At 48.0% G+C, this 12,370-nt stretch overlaps 1 protein-coding gene across 19 annotated transcripts in view; it reads right to left on the reverse strand.

Annotated features, from left to right (window-relative positions):
* FOXN3 (forkhead box N3) overlaps positions 1 to 12,370 on the reverse strand; it is a 417,615-nt gene that overhangs the window by 26,329 nt on the left and 378,916 nt on the right. For 11 of the 19 annotated variants that reach the window (XM_021098352.1, XM_021098358.1, XM_021098350.1 and 8 more), the window contains 2 exon segments: positions 10,257 to 10,322; positions 200 to 305 (listed from right to left, as the gene is read on the reverse strand). In XM_021098352.1, coding sequence (XP_020954011.1) covers positions 200 to 305; positions 10,257 to 10,322 — 172 coding nt within the window. 19 annotated transcript variants of the gene reach the window in all.

Here is a 12,370-nt window from a genome sequence, read left to right on the forward strand (position 1 = left end):
GCCAGGGGTTGAACCCACATCCTCATGGATACTATGTTGGGTTCTGAACCTGCTGAGCCCTAGTGGGAACTCCTACCCAAACTATTCTGTCTTCACTACTTAGAGGCTGGTCTTCTCCATCTCCTCAGGTGGCCCCATTGGATGCCCGACGCCCTCCCCATCCCCGGGTGGGCTTTGCCCGGCAGGCTTCTCCCTTTACCTCACGGCTGCTGTCATTCCGATGGGAGTGATGGGCAACGGCCGGACTCCGGGAAACAGGCCTCGGCTCAGAACCCGCGCTCCGTTTTGTATCACTCCTGGAGGAACTGGAAAAGCAAAAAGGAAAAAGACACCACACGTGAATCCCGCTGTGAAGATTTCTGTTCTGAGTCAGAAATTCTGGACACACCAGAGAAAGAGAGAGAGAGAGACAGAGACAGAGGCACAGAGAGCAAGCAGAGACAGAGAGAGACACACACACACACACACACACACGCACACACCGAGGGAGAGAGAAAGATACCATATCTCAAGAAAGAGATCTAGTTGGCCAAGTCAGACCAAGAGCTTACAATCACTTTATTGATGCCTTGGTTTAAAAAACAAAACAAAACAAAAAATCAATCACAAAACCAAAAACCAAAAAAAAAAAAAAAAAAAAAAAAAAAAAAAAAAAAGAGATGTGTTTTAAAAAGTGGGCTTCAAACACAGGTTTCCTGAATTTATTAAACATAACCTTTTATCTCTAGTCAGACCTGAATCTCTCAAGAACCAGACACCATCTGACAGCAGATGAGCCAACAAAAGCACTTCCTCACGCTTCTCTGGTCATGGTCAGACACAGAACATCTTTCTACGTGTCCTTAATCCAACACGGGAAAAAGCTAGAAGAAGAGCCGAGCTGATTTTATAAGCTGCAAGGAAAGGCCCCTGCTCGTGCGGCTGAGCGTGAAGGGGTGTCGGTGGCGGAGCTCTGGCTTCTGCCGCAGAATCACACAGCCCACTCTGGAGGGCCCGCCTTCCTCCTTCCCCAAAGCCTCTTCCCCCAAGCAGATCTCCCAAGAGCTCTCTTGTCATCCCATAGTCTCCTGAACCACTCATCCCTGGATTAATCCTAAGCCACCATTTCCGCCAGTGACCATCAGAGACTGTCTACGTTGCGTACAGACTCACAGTGGCCTCACATGAACCCGAGGAGTCACAGAACAAGGAACCACAGGAAATCCCTGACATGCAAACCTTTCCGACCGTCTGAACAGCAGTTTCATTTGGTTCAAGCTAATAACCTGACTTTACCGCCATCACCTCCACGAGCAGGTGTGCATCCTGAGGGCGGACGCTGATGGAGGGCTTGTACGCCTGGGCTTTAACCTGAGTTCTTCTTGCACGACTTTGTGCAGGCTCACGGAATCTCTTTTTTCCTCTCTGAACAGTGCCCTCTAAGACCCCTTCTGCTGTCAGCATCTGGAAGAGTCCCCAGAGCTCTGGCTATGGTCCCATAACCCCTGGCATCGTCTCACCCAGGGGTATGGAGGATAGATTGTAATGTCTCAAAGACCTTATCCGAAAGGCTCTAGACAAATCATACCTTCAAAATGAAAATCACGCTGGATAGTAAGGTGTTTTTTTTTTTGTTTGTTTTTTTTTTTTGTTTTTTTTTTTTTTGTCTTTTTGCCTTTTCCAGGGCCGCTCCCGTGGCAGATGGAGCGTCCCAGGCTAGGGGTCGAATCGGAGCTGTAGCCACCGGCCTACACCACAGCCACAGCAACGAGGGATCTGGGCCACATATGCAACCTACACCACAGCTCACAGCAATGCCGGATCCTTAACCCACTGAGCAAGGGCAGGGATCAAACCTGCAACCTCATGGTTCCTAGTCGGATTCATTAACCACTGAGCCATGACGGGAACTTCAGGATAGTTAAGTTCTTAAAGCCGATATTATTTGTGTAGAGTAAATTCTTTCCTCCAACACACAGTGCTTTACTTTCTACTCCTATAATTTTCAGGTCTCCAACAGCATGTTCTCATAAATATTCCAAGCCTTTAGTTTGGTCTGTCTTGTATGATGAATGTCCACTCTGGAATACGGGATAAAGTTATAGACGGATTCCTCAGGCATTCTGTAGCTCCTGCATATTTTTTGCCATGTCTCATCCAGGTTTGGGTAGAGCCCTTGTCACTAGGTTTTATAAAAGGTGGGATGGGAGACAAAACTGAAACTCGTGCCGGAAGTTAGTTATCACTAGTGCAGCTGGGGTTCCATAACCTCTGTTTCATTCCACATTTAATTGTGAAGTTAGACTGAACTAGATCGGGTATTCCTACCCACCCCTGACAATCAGCCTGATTTCAGATATTAAATCATCTGAGGCAGGGGACTCACTGGGTATCTTAAAAGCATGAAACCTGTTATGATGAGATATTGCAGCTAATTATCCTAGTTCTTTTGGTTGATGAGTTCTCTATTAGAAAGACTGTCTAGAATTTCTGTTACCTGATTTAATTATCAGAAGACTTCCTATAAAGCTACAAGGCAGTGTGGAATTGGTGTAAGTACAGACATAGAGATGGATGGAACAAAACAGAATCCAGAAAAAGACTCATGGGTATGTGGTCAACTGCTTTTTGATAAACATATGCAGGCAGCACAATGGGTGAAAGGAGAGTCAGAACAATCAGAGATCCCTTTGGAAAAAAAAATGAATTTCGGTCCTTACTCCATTCCATGCATGAAAATTAACTAGAAATGGGCCATAGTCCTAAAAGTACAAACTACAAAACTTCTAGAAGAAAATTTAGTGGGAAAAACATCAATAATCCCCGAGGACAGACATATGTAAAAACCAGCAGAACTCTTGAGTTTGTAGACAGATGCTTCAGGTTGCTGAAAAAGATAGATTCTTTGTCTGTTTTGGGGATCATGGGAAAGGGTTTCTCAATTATTCTGCTCTATGGCACTCCCCCAAATGGTCAGATAACCACAGGTTCAGGTTAATCCTGCTAATACTAATTAATTTAATATATCCGTCACTAGGGAGCTCATCTAGAGCAGCAAGCAAACACGACTGAATAGTACCCCCTCAAAATAATTTAAATATTTAAAAATCTACACCAGAGTTATAATACTTGCCAGTAAAAATTATTGTAGTCCCATATACAGATCATTGAACCAAGTACCTGCCTTTGTATTAGATGAAGGCAACACAGGGTCCCCCTATTTAGGTGGGACAAAAAGAGAATTAAAGAGGCCGTAAAACTATACTGTGGCAAGTGCTGGGGCAGGGGACCTACAGACATGAAGGATGGAGATACCTAACCCCAAATAAAGGCTATCTGGGAAGACTTCCTGTTGGAGGGATCACTGAGTTGGGATTCAAAGGCGCACACCGGGCCTGGAAGTGATAAAAATCACCATATGCACAAGAACTAAAAAGCAATTTTGATAAAGCATATAATCCAACCAGATATGAGATGCACTTGGACCTCATCCCACGGATATTGGGAAAACCACTAAAGGGTTCTGAGCAGGAGACTGGTCTGCAGAGCACGGTGGCTGAGAGCCAGACCCTGGTGTTAGACGACCTGCATCTGTGTCCCATCTGGGTCATTTGACAAGCTACTTAAGTAAGATGGGGGCAAATGGTATTTATCTCACAGAGTATTTAGAGATTTAACTGAATTAATAAAGGCAGCGCTATTTAGAAAATACGTGGTAGTTATGAATCTCATCATCATCACCACAATCAGATCAACGTCCCCAGAGCAGTCCTGAGGCGGCCCGGGCTTTCTCCCGGCTGGGTGAGCTGAAAGCCCCGAAGAATGAATGAGACAAAAAAGCCCAGACCATGTTGGAAGACCCTGGCCATCTTCCCGATGACAGACGTAGCCAGAAGAGCAAGAGCTGCTCTCATGGGGCTTCCGTTCCCCTTGAGCAAAATCATGTCAGGGTCACCCCTGCGGCAAAACCCCCGAAACACCTAAAATCCTGGGACAAAGACTCGGGAGGCCTGGAAACGTGAAGAGGGTGCATGGAAGTCATGCGTTCCTCAGCCTCTGATACAGCCGCAGCCTCCCCTGCCCGACAGTGGAGAAAAGCAGCCCCACCTGTCCTTTTGCCCAGAGCCCTCTGCTCAAGCGCCCAGAACCTCTAAGCACCAGGGGTGCACCTGGCATGAAAGGCAACGAAGGAAGCCAGCCCTCACTGAGCACCTGCTGGAGACCCGGTTCTGCTGCTGCTCCTTGTCTCAATTAGGCTTCGGGGAGGATGTCTCCTGCTTGGTTAAGAGAACAAGCTCGGTTTGTCTGTTCCTTTCTAAAGTCGTCTGCATTATTACTGTTCAGAGCTGCTTTTAATCCCTTCAATATTTTCATTACCTCCTTTTGAACTTGGTGTCTGTCAGACTGAGGAGGGCTTTTGCATTGTTTGCTCCTTCAGGCAAATTATCCTGTTCTTTTAACTGGGAATCGTTCCAGAGCATCTTCATTTTGCTTGTATGTGAGCATATATGCTGTGAGTTCAGGGAAAACAACTGGGAGTTTGGGGTTAGTAGATGCAAACTAGTACACGTAGAATGGATAAGCAGGAGTTCCTGTCTTGGCTCAGCGGAAACGAACCTGACCAGTGTCCATGAGAATACAGGGCAGGTTCGATCCCTGCCCTCGCTCGGTGGGTTAAGGATCTGGTGTTGCCAAATGGTGTAGGCTGCTGGCTACAGCTCTGATTTGACCCCTAGCCTGGGAACCTCTGTATGCCGAAGGTACGGCCCTAAAAAGATGGAAAAAAAAAAAAAAAAGGATGGATAAGCAATGAGGTCCTGCTGTGTATGTACAGCACAGGGAACTCTACCCAGTCACTTGTAATAGAACATGATAGAAGATAATATGAGAAAAACAAAGGCTATATGTATGACTGGGTCACTTTGCTGGACAGCAGAAATTGACAGAACATTGTAAGCCAATTATTAAAATAAAAAGTACAAGGTTGGGGCCACACATCCGAAGTCTTGCCCCACCACTAACTCTTTGGCTTTGGTCAAGTGCCTGACCCATTCTTCGCCTCCGCTTCCTCACTTACAGGTGTAACATCCCTCAGAGGATTGTTCTGAAGATTAAACAAGACAAGTTACAAGCACTGCTAGCTCAGCGGCTGGCCCAGTCTATAAGCTCATTGCCCCCGTCGTCCCCATGTTCATCCTTCCACCGTCCCATCTCACCTCCCTACATCCTCCTATTAATCATCTCGAAGGCCCAGGGCCCCATGGGGTCAGGACACGGGGAAATCCTTTCAGCCTACTGTGCTTGTTCAGTGGCTCTCCCTAACTCTGCACTCACCCATGGAAACCTCTTGCCGGTTAATGAACTGTGTTCACTTCAAAGAGAATCCCCTGGACGGAGCGATCCGGCAGCATGAAAAGGTTTTCCCCGAGCTATTTTCTGAACCTCACAAGACTTCTGGCGTGCAAACCGGGCTCTTCTTCTGAATCTTGGAGCTTGTTCTCAAACAAGCTGCCACCGAACGCTGCCTCTGCCAATCCAGGCATTTCTCAGCCCTCGTCACTGGCTGCGTGCCTCACCTGGGAGGAGACAGCGCCTCTCTGCACCCTGGCTGCCAGGAGCCAGCTGTGACACGTCCCTGTGCCCCCTCTCTTCTCCTCTCTGTCTCCAACCCTAAGGGTCAGGAACGTGGCTTCTGAACAATGACTCATAGCCAGGCTACAACTCTCAGGAAGGCATTCGTTCTGAGGTCCCTATCTCACGATTTCTTTTTTCCTAGGCCACAGCCACAGCAATGCCAGATCCGAGCCGCATCTGTGACCCACGCTGCAGCTTGTGGCAATGCCAGATCTGTAACCCCCTGTGTGAGGCCAGGTACTGAACCCACATCCTCATGGATACTAGTCAGGTTCTTAACCCACTGAGCCACAGCGGGAACTCCCATGACATTTTTGAGTCGGGGGTCTGCAGGAATGTGAGTCCTCGACCCCTCAGCCCTTTTCCTACCACCACAGCTACTCCTTCCCTTTTATTTCCTCCGTATTTCCCTCCATGTAGAACAAAACACTTAAACCCCAAGTTCTTTAAACCAGCAACTCCCTCCAGTGTGCTGAAATTATACCTGGGCCCCAGCTGGAGAAGCGATGTCATAAGAAGTGGACATTCAAAACAAACTTCAGATTTGTGGCTTTCACTAGAAAAGGCACAGGCCTCCAGCATCACCCCTGTGGATCACTTAAATATGTAGTTCTCATAGGAGCGAAGACACATGCCTGAGACTCTTAAATCCTGGGACGAGGTGCCAAGGACATCAATACCAGGGCTCTCAGCTCCTGCCAATCACTTATCGAAAGTTATACAGTGACCCTGACACTTCTTATTTTTGTCCAGCAAGAAAGCGTCACTCCCACATGTAAAGAGAGTCAAATCAGGCATCACTGCACATTATGATCTAAATACAACTGTCTCCAGCACCTAAAAAAAAAAGTCGATGGCATAAGACAAACTTCCCTCCAGGCTCCGCCACCCCTCAGCTCTTCCCTGGAGGCTTCCCCAGCTTCCCCCCTGATGCTCAGCTTCCTTGATTTTCACAGCTTCTAAAATTAACCTCTGAGCTCCTGCTGCTGCCTTTGGAGAGCAGCCCTGGCTAATGCTACCAGAGGCCATAAGCTGGGCAGCAGGTGGTTCTCATAATCCTTCCCTTTCCTAAAATCGGCCTTTCCACCTGCTTACTTGGAAGGATGCTGCGCGGAGGCAGAGATGGGGAGCCCACTTCCTGGCCATGCTTCTTCTCCAGTGCCTGGTGCATCTGACATACATCCCAGGTGGGGGGGGGGCGCAGAACACCACCTCCCCCCTTCCCCTCCTCCACCCCCCGCTGGTCCCATTTTGTTGCTTTGTTTATTATCCAGGGTTCCTCTCTGGGAACATTCCAACCGGGGATTATGTAAGCCTTTGAAGATGAGTAATGGTGATCAGACTTCTCTTGACTTAATAACAATTCCTCCACTGGGGTTAAAGATGACTCACAGGGCTTGTCAAAGGGGAACTGCAAAGCAGGTACTTAAGTAGACGCTAGAAGCTGGAATTAGTCTACACAGCCACTTTATTTTGGGGGGAGGAGGAGGGATTTGCCTAGAAGCATAATCTAAAGTTCAAGAGATGATGAGGCAGCAGTGTCCCGCTCAGATTTTTCTGGACGTAGGGTCCTATAAAGCATGTGAGACATAACGGCATACCTTGCAGAATGTTCCCTAGGCGCAAACTGGCAAAGTCCGAAAAAGATGCTGTTACTACTGCTGGTGCTGCTGGGGGAGATGAAATGTAGCCTGAGCTTGGATGAGCTGCATCAGAGCACAGGGAGGAGGTGGGGGATCCACGAGCAGCCCAGCGAGCAGCACTTGCTGCCGCGAGCGCCCTTGCGGCTGCCCCTGCCCCCCATATAGGGCTTGGATGACCCGACTTCTCATCTGTGTCTTGACGAGTTTCCTACTCAGCTCAGCCCCGGCCCATGACCAGCGCTGAGGTAGCTCTGCCGATGCTGAGCAAAGGAAGGATGAGAAGGAAGAATCTAAGTGTTCTAAGTGGTGGCCGTCTACGCACGTCGAGTGGAGCAGCTCTGCAGGGCAATGGTAAAGGAAAAGCCTTTCAAGCCATCCAAGCCAGCCTGGGACTGCCGGGAGCGACAGCGGCAGACAGACCAGGTGGGTGGCCCCTGCGCAAACAGGGGCGGCACACAGCCCGTGAGGTGAAAACAAGGGGCTATAAACAGCAGCACGTGAGAAGCCTCTAGAAACAGAGCCTGGCCTCAGAGCACACAGGCAGGCTCGGTGCAGACAGGAACCCATGTTCCCCACGTGTGGGCGGCGGCAGGACCCCTGAACCCCCGTGATGAAGGTACACATCTGAACCGGGTCGCGGCACACAAACCCCTCTCCAGGCTGCTTGGGCTCCATCACCCCTCGTGGGGGGGGGGGTGCGCCTTCAGGAACCTTTCTACCGAGCCATCACCTCTGGCTTTTCGCAGGCCCCGGGCAGAGCCGGAAGGCCAGGGGACGGCGCCTTCATCCCTGCACATCTGTAACGCGTCTCTCCCTTGGCAGGCGAGGGAGGAAAACCTCTGAAAATGACCCCACACATGAACAAGGCGCTTTGAAAACTCAAATCCAGCATTTCAATGTCAATTAAGACTACGGCTACCCTGGAAAAATACTTAGGACAGCCTGTGTAACAGTGAGGGAGAAGGGACTTCACTCAGCTTTGAGAACATTAAACAATTAACTTCCCAACTTAGTCAGGATCAGCCTTTTCTTTCTGTGGTTAAGTATCCAGTGATAATGGATGTTTATAGAGTTGCTGAGGATCTGTTTATGTCCAGGCCCCTTGCCTTTCCCCTGCTTAACTCCGTTATCCCAGTTCATCAAAAGTTATTGCCTTCTTTCTTCCTTCCTCTCTTTCTTTCTTTCTTTTTTTTTTTGCTTTTTAGGGCTGCACCTGTGGCATATGGAGGTTCCCAGGCTAGGGGTTGAATTGGAGCTACAGCTGCCAGCCTACACCACAGCCACAGCCACACAGGATCCCTAACCCAACTGAGCAAAGCCAGGGATTGAACCCGCAACCTCATGGTTCCTAGTCGGATTCATTTCCGCTGCGCCATGACAGGAACTCCCAAAGTTATTTCTTTAAACCAACGACCACTATGGGCAGCGGCTGGGGTGCCAAGGAAGGTCCCTGACTCTTACCCAGCTCTGATAAAATCAGGACGCCTCCCCCATTATGAATTATGCAAGTTGGTTTCAGAAACCATTTTAGACTGTAACTTGACTACAATCTGGTCCAGACTCTTCCTGCAAGAGTCATCTGAGAATGGAGGTTTCTTTTTTTTCTTTTTCTTTTTTCATTTCCTTGTAATTTCAAGCATCATTTAAAACCCACACTACAGGTTAACCAGTAGTTACAGGATGGCGCCGGTGACACATCTGCCTAGCAGTGGTGTTTCCTTCTCCGAGGTGTGGGCAGCTGTTATTTCAATTGCTGGCAAGCTGAGTTTAGCCCAGAGAGAAAGAAAGACTTCAGGTCACGGCTGCCCCAGGGCAGAGGGACGAGACTCTCTTGAGAACGCTTGGGTCTTTTTTTTAAATAAAAAAAAAGGGACAGGTAAGAAAAGATGTAGAGAACTTTCCTAAAGCTGCTGGAAGGCTGCGGAGGTGGAAGGCCAGGTCAAACGGCCTGGAATTCTACATCAAAAGATACCTGGCGGGTAAGGTCCTGGGAATAGAGGCTCACCTGTGGGAAACACCCTCATCTCCAGATGTGAGGGTCCCCTTCGCCCAGGAGGCCACATGGCCCTGAGAGAGCCTGGGCCCCAAATGGGCTCAGAATGAGGCAGGTGGGCGCCAGCCCCCGTGGGCTGAGCCAGCTGTGCACTCCACAGGGTTCTGGTGGAGTGGAATGTGGGCCAAGAAACGAGCCACAAGGGAGGAGGAGGAGGAGGAGGAGGAGGAGGGACAGAAGGTCCTCATTTGGGTCATCTGTCATCACTTGGGAAGGAGACCTTTCTGAAAACTTGGTAGCTCCAGAGGTGGGCAAACCATCAGATGGTGGACAGAGGAGAAGTTCGAGTTAGGAAAGGCGTTGTCTCAAGCCTGACATTGCTTGATGGCCAACAGCGGATGAAGAGAGGAGCCCTGCGTCACTCAACCAGTCCCGCCCTTCCATCTGTGACACCCTGGAAAGCGGGTGGGGATGACCTGGTGTGGGGGGCACCACGATGGTTCCATTTCAAGGCTGCTCCAAGCTCCTGGACACTCGTCTCACCAGATTTTCCTCTCCTCTCTCTAAAACGGTAGCCTGTTTATTAATGAGGTCCCCCAAGGGAGAGGAATGTCTAAAAATGGGCACTGCTGAGTTCCCTGACTGTTATCCTGGCCCCCTGGTAGCCTCTTCTCGCAGAAACTACTAACTTACAGACACAATTCCTGCAGGAGAAAGGGTCTCTCCTCTGGGACTCATCATAGGGTCCAATTCTCTTTCCCCAAGTCTTAAGCCCTGAAATTTTGTTAGAACTTGGTCATCTTGGAAACACACCTGTGCATCCATTCATACATATGCATGGCCGGATCTTTACACGCACATGTATGGCATCACGTACTGAGATGGTTTAAAGTGATTCACTAAGGGAAGTTCTGCTGGAACATTATTAGTTCTTCCTATAGCCTGGGATATAAGAAGGTTAGGTTCAACAAACTATGGTGCTGTAGGCTAGAGAAATATCTACTCACAACCTGCTTGTATCTCAGGGGGAGTATTCAAAAGCATCATGGCACTGGCAGCATCAATGTCAGGATCTGGAAAAATCAACCAATAAATAACATTATTTACAACGGGGCTGGTGTGTGTGTGTGTGTTTTTCCCCCTGCAAGTTACAGCTGATGAATGCAACAGAGGAAAAAAAAAAAAAATCCAGGGACTAGAGAAGCGATCCCAAAGGTGACTTTCTTCCCAGTTGGATGTGCAAGGAAGAAAGTTATTTTAGGATGAGATTTCAGGGGCCTGTTAGCAAGCTTTTCAGACAAAGCACGGGTTTCTGCTCATTTCACTAATTTCATGATTTGCACAGTGTGTTCCTGATAAGTTGCTGATCTTTGCATTCGCAGGGCTTTTTCTCCTGGGGTGGAGGAGTTGGAGAGTGGAGTGACAATAGAAAGTTCAGCCACAGGAATCTTTAATGAACTGGGGAAGCTCACAGCATCAAGAAGAGAAAGCACGAAATACACCTGCATCTAGTGAGATACAAACAAGAGCCTTGGTCATTTCCATTTGTCAGCAGAACGTAAACTGTATTTTATGAGGTTGTCACAGCAGTGGTGGAGGCAGAGAAAGCCTTAAAAGCACTTAAAATATAAAGAAAAAAAATGAAAGTTCTGATTGTTGAAGGGACATGTTTGCTATTATTGCTTTTAATATGGGACTGAGCTGAAACAAAAATAATACTCATCACTTCATTGCTATCAGTCTTAATAGGTTTCTGAATCCTTTCTGATCCACCAGTTGACAGATGGCAGGTTATATACAGAGAGAAAAATATTATCCTTTTATAACGAAATTCATTTTCCTCTGAGAAACAGCAGCGCTGCTGCTATGGAAATGAAAGTCACCATGGCAACAGTAAACAACCCCCAAGAATGGTCACTGAATAGGCTGAAAAGAACATCTGCCCCAGCGCAGCGTCCCAGCTGCCCTGGGGCGAAATTCGCTAATAGTGGAGTGATGCCGCGTGACAGGAGCTGCCCGTGCCTGGACCAAATAAAGAAAGTCGACACCAGAATGCCTGCCCTTGCCGATTATTACCTCTGTGTCCGCTAAGCCCGATGACTAATGATGGGGGGGGGGGGCTCGCACTTGTCAGTTTCTGTACAAATTACACACCAAAAAATTCAATTTACTACTAATGGCTCCATGGCACTCTCTTTTGGATTTTATGTAGAAAATGACTTTTTTACTGTTTAAAAAAAGCACATTTTTCTTATTTTATATGTACAGTTTAATTCCAGAGGAGTAACGTGACGCAGTATAAAGCCCCACAGACAATTAATAATACGGATGACGCGGGTCCCAGAAGATAATGCCTCAAAAAAGAAAAAAACAAAAAAAGTAAAGGAACTTGATTCTGCAAGCCTTTTTCTATTTTGCCTGTAGGAGGGCTGTGACTTATACTCTATAATGGAGTGAAAGATTATTTTAATAAGTATATTTTGTGAACAACAGGTAAATGAACTTATTTGACAATTCCTGGGGTGGAGTTCTTAAAACAGTCATCGATTTCCACTGATCTTAAAATATATATATATATAAATTAAATATATATAAATACAAGTTGAATGACAACCAAAAAACTTAAAAGTTCCACTCAGTGCTCCAGGGGCTGCCACTGCCCCTGCCCTCTCATCTCCCCATCAAATTGAAAGTGAGCAATGTTAGGGTATTGCCGGCTCCCTACAAGCTGAGGGGAGCAAGCAGCTCCCTGGAAGTGCCTTGAGGGGAGTGAGGCAGGCCTTCCTCTCCTGCTCCCTCTTTTGGGAAAGGGAGGTTCCTTTCTCAGGACTGAGAAAACCCGCCTGTTTCTCCGCGCCCAAGGTTCTTTGCCATCTTCGAGAACACAAGTGCTGCAGGCGACCCAGGGGTGGCCTGGCGAGATGCTCCCCGCCTCCCCAGGCCACTCTCACCTGGAGTTTTCCTGAGTGACCACGAGGTTTGATGAGGGCAGGACAAGAGGAAATACAGATGAGAGGTGTGAAGTCTTTTTCTATTTGGTTTGGTGGAAAATTGAAGAAAGGAGTTCCATATTCTTCAAAAACACATTTGACCCCAGGAGGAAGGGGTAAGGGGCTGCGGA

Source organism: Sus scrofa, chromosome 7 (genome assembly GCF_000003025.6).
Source record: "Sus scrofa isolate TJ Tabasco breed Duroc chromosome 7, Sscrofa11.1, whole genome shotgun sequence".
Lineage (NCBI taxonomy): Eukaryota > Metazoa > Chordata > Mammalia > Artiodactyla > Suidae > Sus > Sus scrofa.